Below are 22,058 nucleotides of genomic sequence, written 5' to 3'. Positions count from 1 at the left end.
ATTTCAGTCTCACCGCCAGTTTATTAAAACTAAGTTACTTAGTTTTTATCTTACTCCTGAGTAAGATAATGCATACTGACATGTATAAACTCCTAACTGTGGTCTGACTTGGTTAAATCTTGGATAATAGGCTCTTTAAATTCAGTTAAAGTATGCCTAAATAAAGTTCTAAACTTACTTCTCGGGAATCTGTTAGCAATTGAAGACACATAGCACATGATACAGTACTGTAAAGGTGCTGAAAAAGCTTTAGTGTTGTATCATTTTCTGCCATTCTCAGCTGTTCTTTCTAGCTTCCTGGAATTCTGACTATAACATTTTAAGAAAATTACCTTTTTGTAAGTGTAAGGGCTCAATGAAAATAGGGTATAAGTCAGTGTTTGTTAATTACTTCCTGATGTCACTGTCGGTGTGTGGTACTGTTTCCTGATATTTGATACAGATTTGGTCCAATAGAAAAGTGTTTTTATATTATGAGGAGGAAGAAAAATAAGGTTTTGAGTGCTTAGGAAATTAGTCAATGAAATTGTGGTCTACATAGAGAAATGGAATCCTAGGGCTTTTTTTTTTTTTTTAAGAGATGCTGCAGCTGCCACTTCAGTGAGAAGAAGCATGCTTTCCCTCTATTTTAAAAAACAAACAAAAAAATTGGCTTAATGAATTTGTGATCTAGTCTTGGAGGACAAGAATAACATCTGCTCGTGCTCTTGAAATTTGTTGCTATGTTTTTTGTACAAAGGGGGTTTTTGTTTGTAGTATCTTGTCATTCTGTCAGAGCCTGGAAGCTGGCATTTCTATTTGAAGTTGTGTTCAGGAAGGACTGTAAGTACATTTCAGGTTCATTTGATCTAAGAAGCAGCTCCTGCTCCACTTCAAAAGATAGGGGGGGGTTGGAAAAAAAAGTCAGAAGTGAAGTGCAGCACAGATCACTTCCTTAGTGTTTGAACTTGCTCAGACTCCCAGTGATTGAGTCGGCCCTTGTCCCTGTGCTCTGTGGTTGAAGGCAGGGAGATGCAAAATGAGCTCCTGGTATAGTGGTCTCTGTGGTGGGAGCACAAGTCTGAGCACTTTAGTTGCAGAAAATAGAGTGATTAAGATGTGAATTCATTATTTACAGAAGAAATATTCCCTAAATGAACTTTACTTGGACAAATTTTGCTGCACAAACACAGATATGGTTCCATTATTTTTTTGATAAGAGGAATTTCAAAAAAACTGTACTATCTCGACCACTTCTGAGCAGTTAAATTTTAAATCTTTTTACCTTAAAAATTGTATAATACACAGATCCATGAACATGGTTGTGTTTGTGAAACACTTTTACACTCACATGTTTAAAGTCAATGCTCTTCACATGTTTATAAAGGTAATACTCTTCAAATTAAAGTGGATACATTTGAACAAAGTTAATATAACCTGATTATTGTCCTTACAAAGCCAAAGGTGGCTCTTGCTGATAAGACTCCTGTATTCAACGGCTTGGGAGGTGTTGATATGTGCAGAACTACTTAACTGAATGTAACAAGCGAAGATACAGCATCTTATTTACAAGAAGTTTTGGAAATAGCGGGGGGGGGGGGGGGGGGGCGGGGAAGATGCAGATAATACTCTGTTGTAAGTAGGAAGGATGGTAGAGAATGTTGTCTTTGTTCCTGCTGGAGTCCTACAGGAGATGACTTGAAGCAGTAAAATTCAGAAGTATGTACTTTCTCTCCTTACACAGCCACTGTTCCTTCTTGTAGGTCTGGGTTTCCTGCACTGTAATCTCAGTGCCTTGGAAACATCCAGCCTGTTTGTTCTTGTGTCTAGAAGAATAGCAGTGATTGCAAATCTTAACTCTCTTCAGTGGTGAAAATGAATAACAGCTCCTGAAACTTTCTAGTTCTTGCAGTAGGTAAAATTCAGTGCCAGAGAGTATTTGCAAGTAACTGGTACTTCTCTCTTTTCGGATATTGGCAGTTTAGTGCCTAAAAAAAGCTTGCTTTTGAATCTAACAAAAGAGAAAGACTATTAACAGGAAACTGTTGTTTCTGCTTGATGGATAATCACTTGGTTTCCAATTACAAGAGTTTGCAATTACCTGTTCTCTTTTTAGAAACTAAAGAAAGGAAGGTGAGCGCTAGGCTGGAGCCCTGCTCTGGGAGGGTTGATGAGGTTCTCAACATTTCAATATAGAGGAAAAAAAGGTGGAAGCAGTTTTAGAAGGCAATGGGAAGAGAATTCTCCTTATTCTTTGCATACAGTGGTGTTTGTGGGGAAAATAGAATGATTGTAGGAAGTGTAGGATTATGGCACTTCCAAGTAGGTGATAGCCTTAGCATCTCGCTGTAGTACTTCAGTGGTTTATATCTGTGTCTGTATGAGCTGGTTTTCTTTCCGTGTTAGTATTTTGAGGTTAGGAAGTGGTTTCTACTCTTGTAGGAGCAATGTGCTGGTAGGTATCATTCAGTGCAGGCTGATTCTTCCCAAAGGAGCATCAGCCTGTACTTCCGGGAGGAAGTTACTCAACTAGAAAGTCAAATGAACTCTCTCAGAGGGGAAAAGTGCTTTCTTTAATAGAAATTCTTCTGATTTTGTTCCTGTTGACTAGGGTAAGCAGAGAATGTTTGTGTGTTCTTACCTTTGATCTATTGTGTCAAGAATAGATCATAAAACCAGGTGCTCTTTATCCAGAGGAAAAGAAACTTCTTGAGCCATGGTGAAGATGCTATAGGATAAATAGTGCCCAAGATTTCATGGGTCTTAATTGTTACCAGGATCCAAGGTGATGCCCTGGCCTATGAAAGAGGCAATTCCCTGAAATTTACTGTTTCCAAAATAGAGCATGGGCTTGAAAACATGTGAAATATAGGTAAAATGATGATTAATGCAGGAGATCTCAGCATTTGGCTGTCTCACATTCTTGTTCATGATAATATCAAGAATTAGCTACTGAAACCTGAGTGTACTGAGCAGTTATCTGTATGTAGTTTCTAATATCATGTAGGCAATGATTGAATGTAGATCTCCAGGTCAGTGCTTGTGTGTGTTCAGAGCTAAAACCCAGTGCAAAAACATACCATGTGTAAAACTAATAGCTTTTCTCATGGATTTCCAAGCAAAAAAATCTTTGTAAAAAATCTGGAGGAGGGAGACGATCACAGCCTATTTCATTATGTTTGCAGTTTCTTATTAGTTACTGGGAAAAACTTTTCTCTTAAGATTCTTATGTATGACAGCTTTGTTTCTTCCCAGTTATGTCACTTGGATTCAGTGGTCAATAGATCTTGCTGATATATTTTCTTAATTTTTATTTTTTTTGCTGGAGGTCTGTTATAGTTCAGTGAAAGGGCTGTTTATATTGGAAAAGGTTTTCCTTTATAAAGACGTCATGAAAGCTATTTCCAGTGCATTGATGCTTTCTGAAAAGTACCAGGAAAGTTAACTTGAAAGTTGGAACAGGTTGCTTTCTGATAATGAAGTTCTGCATCTGTCTTTTTTTTTGGTTGTAGCAGGTACAAATTTAATGTAAAATTACAGAGAATGAATCAAGGTAGAACTGTTAGAGGTTGATAGATGTAGCAGGGAGGATGTTTCCTGTGCAGAGGTTTTTCCTGTTGTTTGTGCTGTGGGTAAGCAGGAGAGTGTGTGTTGCTCCATGGCCACCCAGGCCTACATACTTAGCAGATGTGTTTTGCTGTGTTTATCTCCAGAAGCCTGTTGATCTCAGTGAAGCAAGGAACCCTCATCTCTTTGGCTATGTACTGCTATGACATAATGCCTTTCATTAATAAATTTCATATCTAGCTTTTGTTTGTGAATACCCCAGGGGAGGAGGAGCAGTGCAAAAGGCTGAGAGAAGGACTGTGATTGATGCCAGGTTCGTAGCTTGATTGTACAGCTACGACAGAGAACACAGGGTTTATTTTGATTTGTTAGGTTTTTTATTTACTCCCCGTGCCTCACTCTTTGGCACAGATAGGCAAGAAGATGATGTATTGCACTGAGTTTTTCCCTGCTCTGGTTGGCATTTCTTGCCCCCCCCCCCCCCCCCCCCCCCCCCCTCCATTTTGTCATCTGTCTCAAATGCATATGAGAAGTAAGCTGTCATTGCCTTGACCCACAAACTTCAGAGAAAATCCTCTGAAAAGAGGGGAAAACACTCCTGTTATTTTTCGCTTCTTACAGAAAGCATTGCCCTCACCCTTTTTGTATGCTGCCCTTTTGAATTTACATCCAAGAAGTTGTTCTTCTTTGGGCTTCTCATTTCTATGTCAGGTCTAATCCTTATGTTTCATAAGGAAATAGGAATTAGTTTCGTAAATGAACTTTGTTCTTGAATGGCTGTACTGAGTTAGACCAAAAGTCAGTGTAGCCCAGGTCTTGGCAAAAATGCACAGAGTAGTGTTACAGGTTTGGTGCAGCAGAAGGTTGATGACCATGGCTTTGTATCTTGAAAGGTACGTGCTCTGTAGGAAGAGCTGAAGGTTTCCTTGCGTGGTTTAGGCTATGTCTGCATTAATAAGTGGTGTGGTGTAAAGGGAGCTGGTCTACAGAGTGTGGAAGATGCACATGTTGGTGTTGAGGACCTAGTGTTCACCTTTTATATGTGTTTTGGAGAGTTTTATTTCACACTTGCTAATGTCTGGTCCTGTGGACAGAATGCCAGTTAGAGTTTGAGCACATCTGGTTTAATCTTGCCCAAAAGGAATCAAGGTAATATGCTCCAAGGCAGCTCTGTCATATGTACCAAGGAGCTGTAAGTAGGGATTATCAGTGAATTTGCTTCAAAAGCACGTTTCTAATCTGAGCTAAAGTATTAATATATAATCTGGCCGTAGGCATTTGAAATCACTATTCTTTGTCCTTTGAGACACAGAGTGACTACTGAGATGACAGAAGCGATATGTTGTTAAAAAAAAAAAAAAGTCCTGTTTGATTGCTGAGGCTCTTTCCTTCTGCAGTATAAGAGGATGTTGCTCGGCCCCTAGACGCTGCTTTACTCACTGTTTTCCTTAAAGTATGCAAAATCAGTATGACAAAAAGCCTGCACAACCTTACTCTGCCACCTTCATAAAGCTATGATTCCTGGTTTTTAAGTTTAAGAATGGTGCAGAAAAATAAAATGGCATATTTCTTATTAAAAAAAAAAAAAAGCCAGAATTACTTGCCTGTGGAGTGACTTGCTCTCTGTCTTTAGAATTAGACTGTGTGTCTGGATAGGTAAAATGAAATGAGAAGATTCCTTCCTGAGGGGCTTAAAAATGAAGCAAGGTAGCAGAGGACTAGGAGAAAATATTGATTCATTCTGGTGTATTTGTACCAGACTAAAATGGAGGGATTTCTGTTAGAATTTCTCTACAACAAAAAGCTAATTTACTCTTTTCCCAGCTATAAAGCTGTTGAAATACCAGCTTTGGATAGCAAATGTTTTTGGAGGCAAGAGGGTTCTATAGCAATAAGGGTCTTTTTTGAGATGCAGGGACGGAATGCATTTATTATCAAGTTCTTCATTAAAAGTAATTTTTAAATATTTTTGTGCATCTATAAGATTGTGGATTTGTTCAGTGTTGAATTTCTGCCTTACTCTACATAGGCAAATAGTTTAGTTCAAATCCCCATTCTAGTGGGGATTCAAATGTCCAGTTCAAATTCCCATTCTAACATCAAACCAGCATTTTCCTTCCTTTTCTTCCTTCCTGTTTTCATTCCAAGTATTGGTAGACAGAGCTAACTGATAGTGCATGTCAACTCCAGTATGTTCATTTCTTTCCAGTGTGTGGGGAGTGTGTTGGGATGCTGCTATTGCAGGATAATCAGCCATTCCTCCTTCAAAACACTGAATTGGCACGTTAATATCAGTCTGTTCTTAGACCTCAGCAGGTACCCCTACCCTCTCGAGGGCTGCATAGGATATCTTTTGTAGCTATTAATCTTTCTGACACCCTCCGTGCTTTGCAGATATGATGGAATAATCAAGAATGACACACTTGCCGGTTTAAGGGTGGTATCACTAATAATGAAGTTGTAGCTGTGATTTGACAAGGCTAAATGTATTGTAACCATGTTGGAAACAGTACTTTTACCAAGCATTTTAGAATACACTTATATTCTTTAAATAACATTTAATCTCTACATAAATTTTGTCACTGAACTAAACTCGTCATCAAAGAACTTAAGTTATTTTAAAATGTTGTAGCAGTACTTATTTTTCTTGTTTCATGTTGATTAAGTTGCAGCACCTCAAAGTAAGGGAATTTTCAAATTTGAAAAGTGTCTCAAATTATGACTGTCAAGTTTAATCGTCTTCTTAGTAAAGAATTAGGAATAATGTTCCCATTTCAATAAACCTTTATAAAATTGTAAATGTGAAAATATCACCTTATTTTCCAGTTATAGAAAACCCAAAGTGTCTATATTTCTAGCTTTGGTTTTTATATTTATTTATTCTTGTTACACTGAATAATTTCCATGTAATTAAGACTTGGAATTTTTATTTTAATAAAGCTTTTGGAATATTTCAAAAGCAATCCGTGGCTTCATTAAATGCCTGTTGGCAAATGCTTAGTAATAAATACAACTTTTAATGGCTTTTTATAACCTACATTTTAATTCATTACAAACTTTTGAAGAATCTAACTTGCTAAGAATTTCTTTTTAGTTCTGTTTGAAGGAAAATAAAAATGTAGACTCGTGAGGAGTTTGATATAAGTGCAAATTGAGGGTTAAGTGAGAGGGAAGGTCAGCTTTCATGTAAAAGGTTTCTGAAATTCTAGATTGATAGTTAATGTACAAATTGTACCTGGGTTAAAGTAATAAAGAGGTAATACCTCATCAAACTTCATCAGTCAATAACAAAATGGACAGCAGGTAAAAAAAAAACCAAGAAACCAAAACCCCAAAGAAAAAAAAACAACAAAAACCCCATGAAAAACAACCAACCTCCCAGAAAAACTCAACCCAAGCCAATGACAGCAAAAACCTACAGCCCCATCTCAGGGATGGCAGCTGTAGTGGTTCCCCTCCTATTTAATTGCAGTTGGCACGTGGGGTTCAGTGAAGTGCTTTTGGTGGGCAGGATCTGGGAGTAAAGACTGGGATGCAGGAACCGTATAGAAGGTGAACCCGATGTTATCACAGTGAAATAGAAGGGTGTATGTGGTCAGATGGACCAGATATAATTTAACTGAGAGAAAGGTAATTTATTATACTATAAATTTGACTAATTGTGATCTGATGATATTCCTAAAGGGTGGAACTGCCAGGGAAGCCTGTGCTGTTGAGGTTTGTTCGGGCTGTGCACTGCTGATGGCTCCATTGTTACTGCTGTGCATCCCGGTATTTCCCTCGGTTGTGTAAGGGCTCAAGTTCTGTGGAGATATCAAAGTTATTGTTCTGCAAAATAATTATTGCATATATATTGGAATTAAGTACTAAAGAGTGCAGTTTGTACATGGGATAAAGATCTCCAGAATACATTTATTTTACTTTGTAGCTTTGTTAAACAATCAGACTGGAGAGCAACCGCTGATTAGTATCTTAGTTGTGGAAGCTGTTGGAATTGCTTTTAATGGGAATACACTTTATAATTTTAAGTGCATTGTTGAATTATTACAACTTTGAATAATTCTGCCTAAGCCATACTTATGTATGATTTGTTAAAATATCTTCCTTTGAAGTTCAGTTAGATTATTGAAGAAAAAAAGAATTGTGTGTTAACATGCAAAAGTTTCACTGTTCTGACAGAAAAATTGCATCTTTGCCAAACAAAATAAATGTATTTTGAAAGGAATGTTGAAGAATAGAAAAAGATTATTTTTTTTTTTTTTTAGAATAGCTAATTCTTAATTTTTGCAACTGAATCTTGAGTTATGAATAAGTGAGTTTGTATTTTAAGATATCATCTGCTACTCCTGGAATTACTGGGGTCCTGGGTCTTGCCTCAGGTACCCCACGGGAATTGGGAAGTAGCTTAAACCTTCTTTGAGAGACAAGCTTCTTCAGTGTTACTGTGCAATGATGGAGTAACTCAGTTACTGCAGGGTAGCTGGAGTGCTGCCGGTTCATACCTCACTTACTCCAACATCCACCACTCCTCAAAACAGTCCTGAGGCCATTCTGGATATTGTGTCTTACCTGGGTTCAGCAATATTTGAAAGCATCTTGTATCTTTCTGCAATTAAAGCATTTCATCAGGGGAATCCACACTTCTCTTTGATTCTGCCACGAGTGACTTTCAAGACTATTTGCAGGTTAATTAACTTCTTTGCATATTGGTTACTTAGTCCATCAAATGCCATATTAGTTCATAAACACTGTGGAGGTGGTCAGATAGTATCGTAGTGTCATTACCTTTGTCATTCACCTGAGGTTTAGTTTTATTCTGCCTCACCCTGCTCTTGTCTTTGTAAATGCCGCAGGTGGAGCTTCTGGGAGTAGGTAGGAGTCTGTGCAACTTCTGTGTTGTAGAGTCTCATTAATTATTCTAATAAAGCAAGAGCCAAAGCCTTAATATTTGGAGGCCTTTTGTAAGATTGTAAAAAAACAGAGTTAACTTCAGTGTTTCTGGCATAGCTGTTTCTATTCCTTAAGTAACCCTTTCTAAAGTAATACAGGATTGAATGTTTAAGTAGGTTTCATTGCAAAGCGGGAGATGAATTTATGTGTGAAGAAGTTTTACATCTTTTATCTATTTACTTCTGTCTATAAACCTGCGATGAGGTTTTTTTGGATCTATTCAAAGAAAGGAGTCTTGTTCATTCTTACGGAAATCATTCTGAAAATACATATCCTATAGCAATGCTATTCATTCTTCAGGTAATGATAGCTAGCTTTTGGAAAAGTTGTAGACTGGATTAGTTTATACTCTGTGGTTTTAATGAATACTATATTCTTTTAGTTTTCTTTATTGAGAAATGGGAAATATATGCCATAAGTTATACTGTTGTTAAATATAATACCATCATGTTTGTGTTTACTGACTGTAAGTCAGGAACGAGTGATTTAAATTTGCATTGTAGCATGCGGTGGAAGCAGTTGCAGAAACAAAGATAAGAAATGTTAATTTCTGAAGCTGTAATATAGTGCTGAAGATATTTTTGTAGGCTTGATCTCCAGGTGAATTCTTCCACTGATTTTATTCATGAAATCCCTTTCTAATGCCAGGTGATGTAGTCAGTAATCTAGAACAGAAGCAGGTGGCTGCTCATTTTACTTGCAAATACATCTGTTCACATTACCTTAAAGGATCATAATTGAAATGAGTTTCATGGGTGAATATTACCTTGAAAAAATGACAATATTGCATGTGTGTAATGGTGTACGATAGCAAGATGTGGATCATCTTCTGAAACTATTGCTTACACAAATAATTCTGTTGGTCAGCACCTTGAACATGTTAAGGGACCACTTGTGCGAGTGCTGTGGGGGTTTCGTTAGCTGGAAGGAAAGGAGAAGGGATGAGCATCTTGTACTCCTAGCATGTCTCCAGTACCACAGGCTGAGAGGAATGAGAGGGCTGCCAGTCTGGTGTGCTCATCACCTCTTGTCTTTGATCCTTATATACCATAAAATAAATCTTTTCTTTGTCTGTGCCATCTACTTGTTCTATGTTATTTAGGAAAAAAAAATACAATTGAAAGATGACAGTACATATGACACTGTGCTCAGGTTATAGGCACTGTACTTCAGATTTCATCTGTAGGTGGAAGAAGTGTGACCTACAATTTTCCGTTTACTCAGAGATAGCCAAATAGTCAGATGCCCTCTAGTTAGTTATGTAGTTGTGGGCAGCTTCCGTTAATGCTTGGGTTTGTCCCCAGAGAAATTCTTAATAGCTTCTTTCTTTTCCATGATATGCCCTGTACATACACAATTATAAGTAGCTTCTGAAATATTTTTAAATTGCTTTTGCTGGTTATAACTTGGATACTACTGGAGAGCACAGTCTTCACTGTATCAGGAATAAAACCAAGAAACTGCCAATTGAGTTACTTAAAATGTTCAGGTGGATTTTAACTCTAGACTTTATGGTCTTTTAAGTCAATATTAATTTTTAGGCTTATCCTGTTTTAAATAATTTGATATACATAGCTTTGGAACATAATTTGATATCTATACACGAAGAAAAAATCTAGAATTCTCTGTTCACTTTACAAATCTATTGCTGAATCTTATGCTGAAGTATCTAGAGTCTAATAAAATATATGTATACGCACACACATTGTATGGATTGTGCATTACTGTCTGCATATCTTCCTTAAAAAGCATTATTCCTTTTCTAATTTTATGATTTGCAACTTTTGAGTAGCTGCCAAGAGGCTGTTTGAAAAATCTTTAGGAAAGAAGCTGTAAATATGTCATTACAAAACAAATCACAAGCTCTCACCCTCTCAAGGCTTCAGCTGAAAGGAGCATGCACATTTAAGATGGTTGTTTGTAGAAGAAATTCATCTGTAAGAGTTCAATATAACCACTTTGATTACCTGGAGCTTAGAAAAAAATACTTTTAATCTACCTATTGCATGATCCCCTTAAACAGTTTCACTGAGAGAAGAACATGCTACCGAAGATTTTTCTTTTTATAGTAAGTGCTATAGTGGCAGATGCTGAAGACAGAAATGGAGAAACTTTGAGGTTTAAAAACCAGAGTCTCTACAATGTAAGCAAAAAAATACTCCTTTTAGGCAGAATTGTAAGAGTAATTTCTCTGTGTAGTGGGTACAGAAAGGTGTATATACTGCTCAACTCCTTTGTAGAAGAATATAAACTAAAAGGCAGAAGTTGGTTTAAACCTTACTGATTTTTAATTTTTTTTTTCTGTAATTCAGATGGATGTACAAACCTCAGATAAATACAAGGCCTGGCTATTGTAATATAAGCAGTAAATCTGCTATTGCCAGTTTTTTCTATGAGGAAGATGCAATTATTCAGTGTTTACTACAGGAAAGACTAAAAATGAAATAGAAATGTTCACTTGTGTTTAAGAGAACAAACAACTCTTACTTGATTTTTGCTTCTTTTTACACTACTTGGACTTCATTCATAGATTTTTTTTTTTTCAATCCAACCTTCTCTTTGTGAACAAGATGCTAAATACTGTGAAGTGAGGATTTGTGGATCTCCAGGTGTTTAGCAGACTCAATATGACAGTGTTTCTAAAAATAAATTGTTTACTTCAGTTCTGCATCTGAATACTTAGAGCCATCACTGGCTTGCTTTTTCCTCAGAACTCCAGCTGCCTGTCTGAAAATGGATGAAAAATAAGTTATTTCACATTTTCGTCATACATTATTCTATTTAAAGGTGATGTTTTATTACTCTTGAGAATGTTGCCAATCAGATGCGTTGCTGTTTCCTTTGTGAGGACGTCAAATAACAAAAAAAGCACAACTACTTTATTTCTTTGATACAAAAATGTATGTGTAAGAGCCTATATTTCTTGATTAGAAAAATGTCTAATTCTCTTAATTTTATTTCAGCTTTACTTTTGGAAGCTCAGTCAACGCCGTTTCAAATAACTCCTTCAACCATGGCAAATATTGTGAAAGGCCTGTATACACTACGACCAGGTAAAAAAGAAGACTGTTCTAGGAGTCTCTCATGCTGTGGTTGTGATTTGTTTTCCTAAATATGTATGCGGCAAGGGTTGAGTCACCATCCCTGGAGGTGGACGTGTAGATGTGGTGCTTAGGGACATGGTTCAGTGGTGGACTTGGCAGTGTTAGGTTTACAGTTGGACTTGATGATCTTTTACAACCTGAATGATTCTGTGATGAGGGAGGTTACTGCACTGGTTTTTGATTAAACCACCTGTCCACTAGTAATGATTATTTAGTGAGTTTGCTGATTAAAGACAAGACTGTTGAAGCTTGGTGTGGACCAACTAATCATATATGGGAATTGGATAAAAACTCATGATCTGCCTTAGTGAATATATTTAAAAGCACCCTTTTTTCCAAGTAAAGATTAAGTTTAAGGCAACTGCTACAACCTCTGGAAAATCTGGCTTCAGAAATACTTGAGTATTTATTTTCTTAGAACTTCTTACACAGTTGCTAGAAACCCAATTTTCATCTTTTGCTCAGTGTTCTGTGTTTCTTATCATCAGCCTTGAAGCAGCTTTCTTGCTTCTGTAAGGCAATGTTCAGTGTAGTGGCATTAAAGCACATTTCTAACTTGAAGCTGAGCTAATACAGGTTAAAATTATATACTGAACGTTAAAAAGTGTTCATCTAAGCTTTGGAAGATCAGTGAGAGAATTGCATTAATTCATTTGAAATGGGGGATGGAGAAGCAGGGTTGTATGGTGATATTACTGTGCTTTCTAGAAGTAAGGCTTAGGGAAGAGAAGTGTAAACTTTTATGAATATGCTTCCCAGAGTAAAATGTTATAAATGATGCGGTTGACGACCAAAAAAAAAGTAATTCCTTTATCTACATGTAAATATCTGAATTTAAGTCTGATTATTTGCTCTACTTTAAGGCTTGTTTTCTATGTGTTTTGGGGAATAGTTTTTGGATTGGGGGGTGGTGGGGGTGGTGGGTTTTTTTGTGTTTTGTTTGTTTGTTTTTAATTCAAGATCCTAAATTGTATTTAAAATAGAGCAAAGTTACATTTGTCAAAGAGTACGTATTTTGTTGTTGCTTTCCCTCTTTCTACAGAATGGGTACAGATGGCACCAGCTTTATTTTCTAAATTCATCCCAAATATTCTACCCCCTGCTGTGGAATCTGAGCTTCAGGAATATGCTGCTCAAGACCAGAAACTTCAAAGAGAGCTTATGCAGAATGGATTTACTAGGTAATAATTATTAGTCTTCAGTAGCCATTGTGCTGAACAGTGCTGAAATGGTAAAAATGGATACCCCTGAAAATATTGAAGAAATAATTTAAGAGTTAATAAAGAACATTCACAACTCCGTATCTGAAACACAGCCTTATTTTCCACATGTTTTGAGCACTACCAACCCTGCTGATGGTACCGAAAAGTAGATGATCAGAAGTCTTGAAAAGTTTTCATGAAACAGATTGCTTACAGTTCATGCCTCCCCATGTTTTGATTATGCTTCTGGTACGTGATTGTGCTTTTGTTCAGCCTTTATCTTGGCTGTTTATTTTCTCTAAGATTACTTTCTTCATAATGCTTCTGAAAATGCCTGTTGATGACTTGTCCTTATTCCACTTTTAGAGCTATTAAATAGTCAAGGTATTAATTTTAAATGGGCATTTCTTTGAATTGAGGGGGAAAAAAAGAACAAACTGTAAAAGACAGTGGAAAATATTCATAACCTATATTGTTCACTCTGGGCTGTGCCTGTTTGCTCTCTGCTCTTCTATTTAACTGCCTAGGCAGAAGCACATGGTGCTTTCATCCCAACAGTTACCACTTTTGCATTACTCTGACAAACCACGATCAGGCTGGGGAAGCTGTCGTGCTCTGTTCCCAAGAGGATTGTTTTTGCATGAAATGGATACATCTTCATCTTCCTGTTACCTGTGCAATGCTGAGAAATCTGGTCCTGTAGTTTGAACACCCACTGGATGTGGGAATGGTTAGTGTTAGATGTACTCCTTGATCTCAGACTCTTCTGTTGTTTTCCTCAAAGGGAATCTCTTCAAATCTTGGTAAATTATTGAGCTTCAAAACTCTGATACTGACCCAAATGCAAATGGTATTGTAGACTCACTCCTCATAAGGCTTTCTGAGGAAACTTTTTTGAGTTAAGACACTAAAAACAAAGCCATGAGGCTGAAAAAAGCAGTGCATTTGGACCAAGAAATAGCATTTTAAGACTGAGTAGGCATATAATGCTGACAAAAAAATGTAATGCACAGAATAAAACAAAAAAAAGAAACACTAGTTTTGTCTCACTTTCAATCTTACTGATTCCAATGTGGCTTATAATAGTTCTGCTCACAACTACATTTCATCTGTTTCATGCTTCATAGAGAATTAAAAATGAACTTTCAAGTAGTAACATTCATATCCACAGAAGGAATGGGTTTCAGAAACATTTTTTCATAGGTATCTGAAAATAAGACAGGATTGTCGGGTTGGCTGTGAAGTTCTTTGGCTGGTACTGAGGAGGATAATGTATAAAAGGCTAGGAAGGGTAGTAGGAAGAATCCTGACCATTGCAAAGCCTAGATGCATCTGTGGTGCTCTTTTGTCAGTCTTGGTGGGATCCTCACAATATGTTTTAGCAACTGTTTTATGCAGAATAGTAATTCCATGGCACTGGAACTAATGCAAATCCATAGGAAGCTCTTTCTGTCCTGTGTAAGAGGTGGGAACAAAGAGGAGATAAGGGTTTGAGGATAGTCATACAAGGAAGAACTAAGTAAAGCTTTGTGTGTCACGTTTGTTTGCAGAGTCTAATCTCTAAAAGTTCCTCTTCCTTTTGGCTTTCTGCAGTATGGGATCTTCTGGGAGTTGGACATATGAAGAGGTTTGATACGCCTTGTAGGTCTAGAAGATTGGCCCACCGTAGCCTGTGCTTTTGTGCAACTGCCATTTCTGTGTAGCTTGCTTTCAGTTTATTAAATAAAAATGCAGAATAAAACTTTGCAGTGGAATAACTGATTGACGGCATTTAGTCTCTGATGAAGTGTTTTGCACAATATATTTTATATGGTTTTACTGTCAGAGTCAGTGCAGTCTGGTAAACATGGAGTTTATATAAAAGGTTAGTGTCATTAAAAGGACAGAGGTAAAAGAAAACTGAAGTACAGATAATATATTTGCTACGTGGCATTTTGCAGTGGTATTTGAAATACATTTTTCCTTGAAATGTATTTCAAGATGTGATCTGCTTCTTCCTGTCTATGAACATAGGCTATGTTTATTTATAGCTTTTCAGAATTGTTCTGAGGTTATACACATATAGATGTATATATTTATGGGTATGAAAGGGTTGCTTTTCTCTTTTACCAAGTAGTGTGCCAAGTCTGTTCTCATCTGGGTTTGTATGAAATGTCATCTGTTCTCCTCTAATTGTGCCAGAAATGGTGATGTCTTTACTGTTTCATTTTCTACAACAATAACCATGAAGAACACAGCACAGTGAGGTGTCTTCAGCAGCATTAATGGCATGTCAGGTTCTAGTTGAAATAGTCAAGCTTATCAACACTAAATACTATTGTTGCAAAAAGTGGGAACACAAGCCAGTTGCTTGGCGGTATTTCTCTTAATCAAGGCACACACAGCAGGTCCATCACCTTAAGAGTGGTTTCAGGGAAGAACACTTTGTATTATTAGAAAAACCCCCAATTTCTACCAACTTCCAGGAGATAAATGGGAAACTATAACCACTCTGATGCAAGTATATTGGAATCTCTCTTCTTTATATAACGGTATCAATAGTATATCTATCATTACGAGAAACTTGAGGCAGAAGATTGTCCAGCTTTAAGAGTTTGTGTGCACAATAATAAAAGGCAAAAAATGTTTTCCAAATAGATGGGAATTTGACTTTGGGTTTTCAGGAGCGATGATGTCAAACGGTGTTTATATAACCTTAGTTATTTAAATATTCTGCTTGAAGAGTGAGTGCTGTCAGCTCAGACTTGCTTACAGTCTGATTGTTGGGTTTTCAGGAGCATCTTAGCTTTTTAGACTGATAGATGCAAAGTTTTTCACATAGTTCCGTAAAGTTTGGTTGAGGAGTTTGAATTAAGGACGACAATTTTATGCATGACTTATGATCACACTGCATATGAGCAATTGTCCTTATCTTCATTTTGTAAAAAATTATCCTATAAAATCAAACCTACTATCTTTAACAAAAGGATGAACTAATTAGACCTATAAAATACAGACTACTGTTTTAGTAAATTGAGTGTCATGTGTTATTGCTACTGTGTTTGCATTTTGTTTCTAAAGCCTGTAAAAATTGATGATTGCACTGAGGTCTTCCACTATGTTTTTCCTTTTTTGAAATCATAGAATGCTTTGGGTTTGTAGGGACCTTTAAAGGTCATCTAGTCTTACCCCCTTGTAGGGAGCAGGGATGTCTTCAATTCGTTCAGTTTATCATGAAAATACCTTTCTTCCCCTTCTTTCCTAGAGGTGACCAGTCACGTAAGAGAGCCGGGGAAGAGTTAACTTACAGTAAGTATGCATCTAACCCTGCCCTCCAGTGTGCTGCAGTCCCTGACGGGTGTAGTGGTGGACTTCTGGGTTCTCAGGTGTGGTGTGGTTTCAGAGGCTGCACCTCCACATGTAGTTAGCTGTCTGCCAATGTAACCTTTACCATTCTAAGTAATAATACAGACTTCTTGGACCTAGAGCTTGAACTAACTGTGCTAGAGTCCCACAGCCACCTGTAAGGTAGTAAGATGTTGTAGTTACTGAGGCCAGGATGCTTCCACTTAAATTAAGTGGCAGCTGAGGTCTTGAGGAAAAAGAACATAGTTGTCCTAAGCCTTTCCCTGATCAGGATACACATAGCAGGGAGTGAAATGATGAGCCAATCCACCTCTGATGTAAATCGCCCACTGGTCATGTGTGTTTCTGTCTGTCAGAGGGTTTGGAGGGGTTGTACTTTTCAACTTGGAACCCTCAGTTACGTGTCTGTACAGCCCCGGATCCTAATGGCAGTATTTGGCTACAAATGTTTGAGTCATGCAGCAGGGAAGTTCTCTTCCGTTTGTAGATGAATTCTCTTGCTGCACGTTTAACTGTGAGGTTCTTCACTTTGTCACTCCTTTAATTTCCCCCAGTATAGATTAGGGAGTCTAGGGAAGAGACACAGGGAGGAATGATATGTCCATTCTTGGTTCCTCTGCTCCAGACAGCCCTAATTTGGGTGCAGTCAGTCAAAGGTCTCATTTTCTATGCTGACTCAATATTTGGCCAGGAGAGAATCTAGTCCCATACATTCTAGATTAGGATTAAGGTACAGGCTCCTCACTGTCATTAAATAGTTTTGGGGATTGGGGAGGAGTATCTCTTCTGGTACTGTTGTTGACTTTAGTTCATTTTATTGCATTCTTTTTACCAAGTTTCCTCCTGTACTTTCAGCTGAGTATTGTTTGCTTTACTTCCTACCCTAAAATGTCATATAGTTTTATGATGAACTCTTACTACAACCTGAAATGAATGAATGGATGTCTACATGGTATATCAGTTTACACTGTTAATGTTTTGCAGGCAATGCCGGTTTTGGGGCTGTGGGGGGAAGAGGGACAAAGGACATAAGGTGAAAGTTTGATGTAAGAGAATTTATTGAATTTTTTTCTATAATTTCAGATGGCTCATCAGCTTGTGCAAGCTCCAGGGGGTACAGATAGTGAATATACTGGATCAGCTTCTTATTCCTAGCCAGAACAGACACTGGAGGAGCGCAGGTGGTATCCGGAGCCTCCTTTGGCAACTGCTGATACTCGAGCTCTGACATGAACTATGCCTCAAAGAAGAGTTTTGGACTTTCTTCTTTATATAATAAAATGACACTTGCTGCTACAATTGGGATGACTTTGAAAGACATGATTCCTTGGTCTAGCCTATCAACAAGTTCATGTTCTGCGATTTTTGTGAGGAATGCACATTGAAAAACAATCCTTTCAAAGTGGAAATGGGCAGCCGAAATCAGCAGCTTCCAAAAGCAATTAGAATGGAAGAATCTTTTTTGCACTCTTTTCTTAATATTAAGGACATTCTTAAAACTAGTTAACACGTCAGTGTATTAGTTTTTAAACTTCAAGGTATTTTCTGGAGCTTTTACTTAAATAATAAGAATAAATTTTCATTATTTTGCAGTATTTGTTTGTTAGTTTAAAAATTGTCACCTTTTAAGAGTTGGTCCCATATAAACGTATCTTCTGTCAGGGAGTTTTAAATTCCAGATTTTTCTTTTTATCTCTTTTTTTTTTTTTTTTGTTACTTCGTATTTTGAAATCTGTTTTCTTATGTGTTTGTACTCTGTGCCTTCAGCTGTGCACTTTGCAACTTTATAGACCATATTTTGTTACTGCAAAATGTGTTCTTGAGGAAAAACTTGATGTGAACAAACATGCTGCAAAGTTGCACTTTTCTCTTGCATTAATGGGAGGTGAATTTAAGGAGGAAGGAAGAAAAGTTGAACCTATCACCATCACTAATAGTGACTTGGAAGTTTGTCCCCTTTTATTTTTCATATGTATTAGTGTTTAATGCTGGGACCAACTCTTGTAGAACTTTTCTCATTGACTTTTCATTGGCTTCCATAATTGCAATAGATTGAGATGTGAATTCCAGACTGAATGAAATACTAAGATGTGTTTTATGCTGTGCTGTGTAGAAACATTGTGGACAAAATTCTGCAGTCCAGTAGGTCTGCAAAGTGCATCTCCATCAGCACAGACCAGCTTTGCACCTGGTTGATCAGCGAACCATGGTACCTGTCCAAGATCACTTTGTGGCTCCTGTGCCATTTCTCCTTTTTGGGGATGTGCTGGGGGTGTGATAGTGGATGTAGTCAGAATCGGGGAGTTGAGGAGTGGTATAATGCATGTGTGTGTACCCATTGGCCTCCCACTTCCAGTCTTGTATAAACTCAGCTGGAGATCCAGTGGAGCCCAGTTCCAGGAAATCTGGAACTATGGTCTAAATCCTAATGATTGTGAATGGGTTTTAATCAGTAGTATCAATAATGCAATTCTTTTGTGAGGGAGAAACATACTTGAAAAAGCAGTTTGACTACAGGTTGGTTTTTTTCTTACTATGAATTTATTTTTTATCACCTTTAGTTATGAAGAGAAATGAGTTGGTAATACAAAATTTTTCTGAAGTGAAACAAAATTTTGTTCACTTTTGTCTTGCACAACTCTTATGCCTGTTTAAAAAAAAAACAACACACAAAAAGCCAACACAACACCCTTTATGCTTTCATGAGTTCCTTACAAAATGCAGGAAAAAAAGATAAAAAATAGATGCGGCAGGGACAAAGTTTCTTTTTGGTTTGTATCCAGCCTTCATATAAATGAGTTTAATTCTATCAGTTTCACATCAGCCCATTTGGCAATGCTGTTAGTTTGGAGGGTGGGGAGGAGGAAGAATGAGAAGGATGCTGCTGTGATTGACAGATTCAAATCCGATTTACCTATATATTTCTCTTATTTAATTTTCAGGAAGTTTTTCTTCTAAAATCAAAAATGATTGCTTTAGTGTTTTGTTTCCTATGTAGAACAATGCCAGCAGTCTAATCTCATCCCCAAGAGTGGAAAACCAAACCATCCTTGAATAGGGATTTTTCACGTTGATAACGTTTGTTTCAACTTTGCTACCAGCTACTCCAGTTGAAGCAGAATTAGATAAAAACAGGGGTTTTGAAAATTTTGCTGAAGTGCACAGTGGAGAAGTTAATGAAGGCTAATAGGGAACAAAACTGATATGCTGGTTTCCAGATTTTTATCAGTTTTGGCTTTAAACAAAAATAAAACCTCTGATAGTGTCCTTAGCTTTAAATCACTGTTTGCTGAAATGACAATATTCTTCAGTTAAGAATAATGCATTAACCTAATTTGGTTAAAGTATGTTTACAACTTCATTACCATTCTAGTTCACGTAATACCGTAATCAAGCTCTGTCATCTTCATCAAGTATCAAAAATTTTTTCTGCTTTTAAAGTGGTTTTACTGGTTCAAGTTTGTAAATAACATGTAGTGCTTTTGCTTCATGTTTGAGGCAAGGGTTCAATGTTCATTTCATGTTGCATTATGTTTGGGACACAAACTTCTAGAACAATAATTCCATCAAAAGGTAAAGGATTCCTGTCAGTGTGGTTCACTTCGTACATACTGCGTAGTGCTTGGATGCTTCTCAGTCCTGTGTAGCATTCCCACTTGGCCGCCATACCTGAGAAATCTGTTTGTTAAGCACTGTATTATGTTGTAAATTTGGCATTAAAATTCCTGTATGTTTTGGCATTATTAACATAATGCTGAAATATTGTTTATCTGTCAAAGACGTTATCATTGTGACTGAGCATGAAACAGAATACAGCGTACTATACTAAATTATTTTGTTTCTCTGTAAACTTGCATTTTACTTACAGTAAAACTAACTCAGCCAACTTGAGCATTGGTACTGTAAAGCCACAGTTACCAACAGCATGATCCTAACTGCAGTATTTAATTTAACCAAATAACTTGTGGTAAATCCATTGCATCTGTAGCTTACTCTGTTAAGATTAAGCAGTAAAGTTGGTTATACAATGGGTGTCTTCTTTATGTTGCACTGGTTCCATAGACAAACCTGCTACATTAAAATATTTTTAGATTAATTTCATTTCTTGATTTGGAAAGTCGAAATATTTAAATTCATCCTGCTGACTACTGTAATAGTAGGCAATTGTCAATATATGGTCAAGATGGTCTTTGATACAGATGATGGAGGGGGTCTGACTAGGAAAGTACTCAACTCTTCTACAGCTGGATCTCCCTGATGCCTTTCTGCAGTTGTTGAGGAAGTATTTGTGGATGGATACTTTGAAGCAGAAGTTTTTGACTCCTGTTGTTAGATAGAAATATGATGATCCAGATTCATCCCTTTTAATTTTTCCCTAATGTGATTGTTTACTTTCTACAGGTTTAAAAAAACCCAACAACATAGAAACCAACCACAAAGGCCGTGTTCTGAGTGACTGAAAAATGTTTCCATGTATGCTATGACAACCCCAGTGAAAGGACTATTCTGTAGAACTACGGAATAAAAACCAACTGCTTGAATTTGACTCCTGTCTTCAACCCAGCTCCAGATGAGAGAAAACAAAGGTGTTTTGATGCCTTGACATGCACTAGATACACAGAGGACGCTTAGTTCAGTGTGCAGTGTGCAAACCACGGTACCTTTAGGATCAAAATAGTCGTTGACCACAATGAAAAGGTCCTTCTAGGGAGGATTGGTCATTTCTTGGCTTAGCCTACTTCCCTTTCTGCTCTGCTGGGACTGTGCGATGACATGGGGATAGTCACTGTGCTGATGTCACTCTAGTTAAAACTTCCTTTCTTTGATCGATGTGTCGTATTGACTGCTCGTTTAAGTCCTGAAATTGCTTTCCACAGCTGAAGGCTGCATATAAGTCTGTTAATGATAGTACATGCTTTCATTGGTGGTGTTTGCTGCTCTGGAGAGTTCCTTCGCTGCTCTTAGAGCATGTCCGCTAGAAACCTTTAAATGCACATTAAAAGTTGATGTGACTTTGTGGAGGTGCTTACGTGGTGTAATACTGAGCTGTAAACAGTGCTCCCAACATTGCCACTGGACAGGAAAAATATAATAGATGGTGAGGCTTTGCGTGTCCCTCATTCTCTGTCTGCAGTAACAGGTACTCATGCCTCGCTAGTACAAGGTTCAGCCTTTGTGCTGTTCCTTTGGCTGAGCATAAGCAGGGGAGGGTGGAGCCCTGCGGCGCAGTTGCTTTGCTAGGCCGATGCATTCAGGTCATGTCAGGGCTGTAGCACGTACTTGTGTCCCTTCATGCACGTTCTCAGCACAAAATCTGATCTCAGTCTGTAACTATTAGGACTTTTGTGAAAGGAAATGGAGGTCTGAGCCCTATTCTATCTTTTATTTCTGGGTGATATAGAGGAGGATTTGCAGGTAGAGTCTGAACTTTCATTCTGGAGCTTTTTTTGGGAAATACTCTCTGGCTGGTAGAGGAGAGGGATCTTTCCTCCAAGGAAAAGGACTGTGGGTCATCTGCCTCTGATTTTTGTCTGCTCATCTCCGAAGACAACATGGTGCAAGACAGCCCATCGTATTAGAGTCCACTATGCTTATAGCACTGCAGGACTTTAATTCTGGGTTTAATCAAGGATAAACAAGATCTTTTTGGTAGGCTTTTGAACTTCAGGTATTGGTAATCACAGGAGGAGTGAATCGGGGGTGGACTTACTCTGGCAGGTGTCATTCTATAATTACAGGTCAGAGGAAGTTATTTAGTCCCAGAGAACATCACTTATTATAACAGAAATTGGTTTGACACTGGCCCAACAAGGTATTTTTATACCGCTAGTGCCTATTAACAGAAAAAGGTTGGAGAATCTAAATTTCATCTATCATCCCTGGAACACACTGCCTTTAAATGGGCAGCAGA

General features: G+C 37.6%; 1 protein-coding gene across 2 annotated transcripts in view; it reads left to right on the top strand.

Annotated features, from left to right (window-relative positions):
• CACUL1 (CDK2 associated cullin domain 1) overlaps positions 1-20,682 on the top strand; it is a 50,863-nt gene extending 30,181 nt beyond the window's left edge. For both annotated transcript variants that reach the window (XM_074907824.1, XM_074907823.1), the window contains 4 exons: positions 11,460-11,549; positions 12,643-12,781; positions 16,047-16,090; positions 17,231-20,682. In XM_074907824.1, coding sequence (XP_074763925.1) covers positions 11,460-11,549; positions 12,643-12,781; positions 16,047-16,090; positions 17,231-17,271 — 314 coding nt within the window. In that variant the 3' untranslated portion in view covers positions 17,272-20,682. The remainder of the gene's footprint in view (positions 1-11,459; positions 11,550-12,642; positions 12,782-16,046; positions 16,091-17,230) is intronic.
• Positions 20,683-22,058: the final 1,376 nt, after the last annotated feature.

Source organism: Athene noctua, chromosome 5 (assembly GCF_965140245.1).
Source record: "Athene noctua chromosome 5, bAthNoc1.hap1.1, whole genome shotgun sequence".
NCBI lineage: Eukaryota > Metazoa > Chordata > Aves > Strigiformes > Strigidae > Athene > Athene noctua.
The sequence above is the reverse complement of the archived record's forward strand: the minus strand, read 5'-3'. Positions and strand labels throughout refer to the sequence as shown.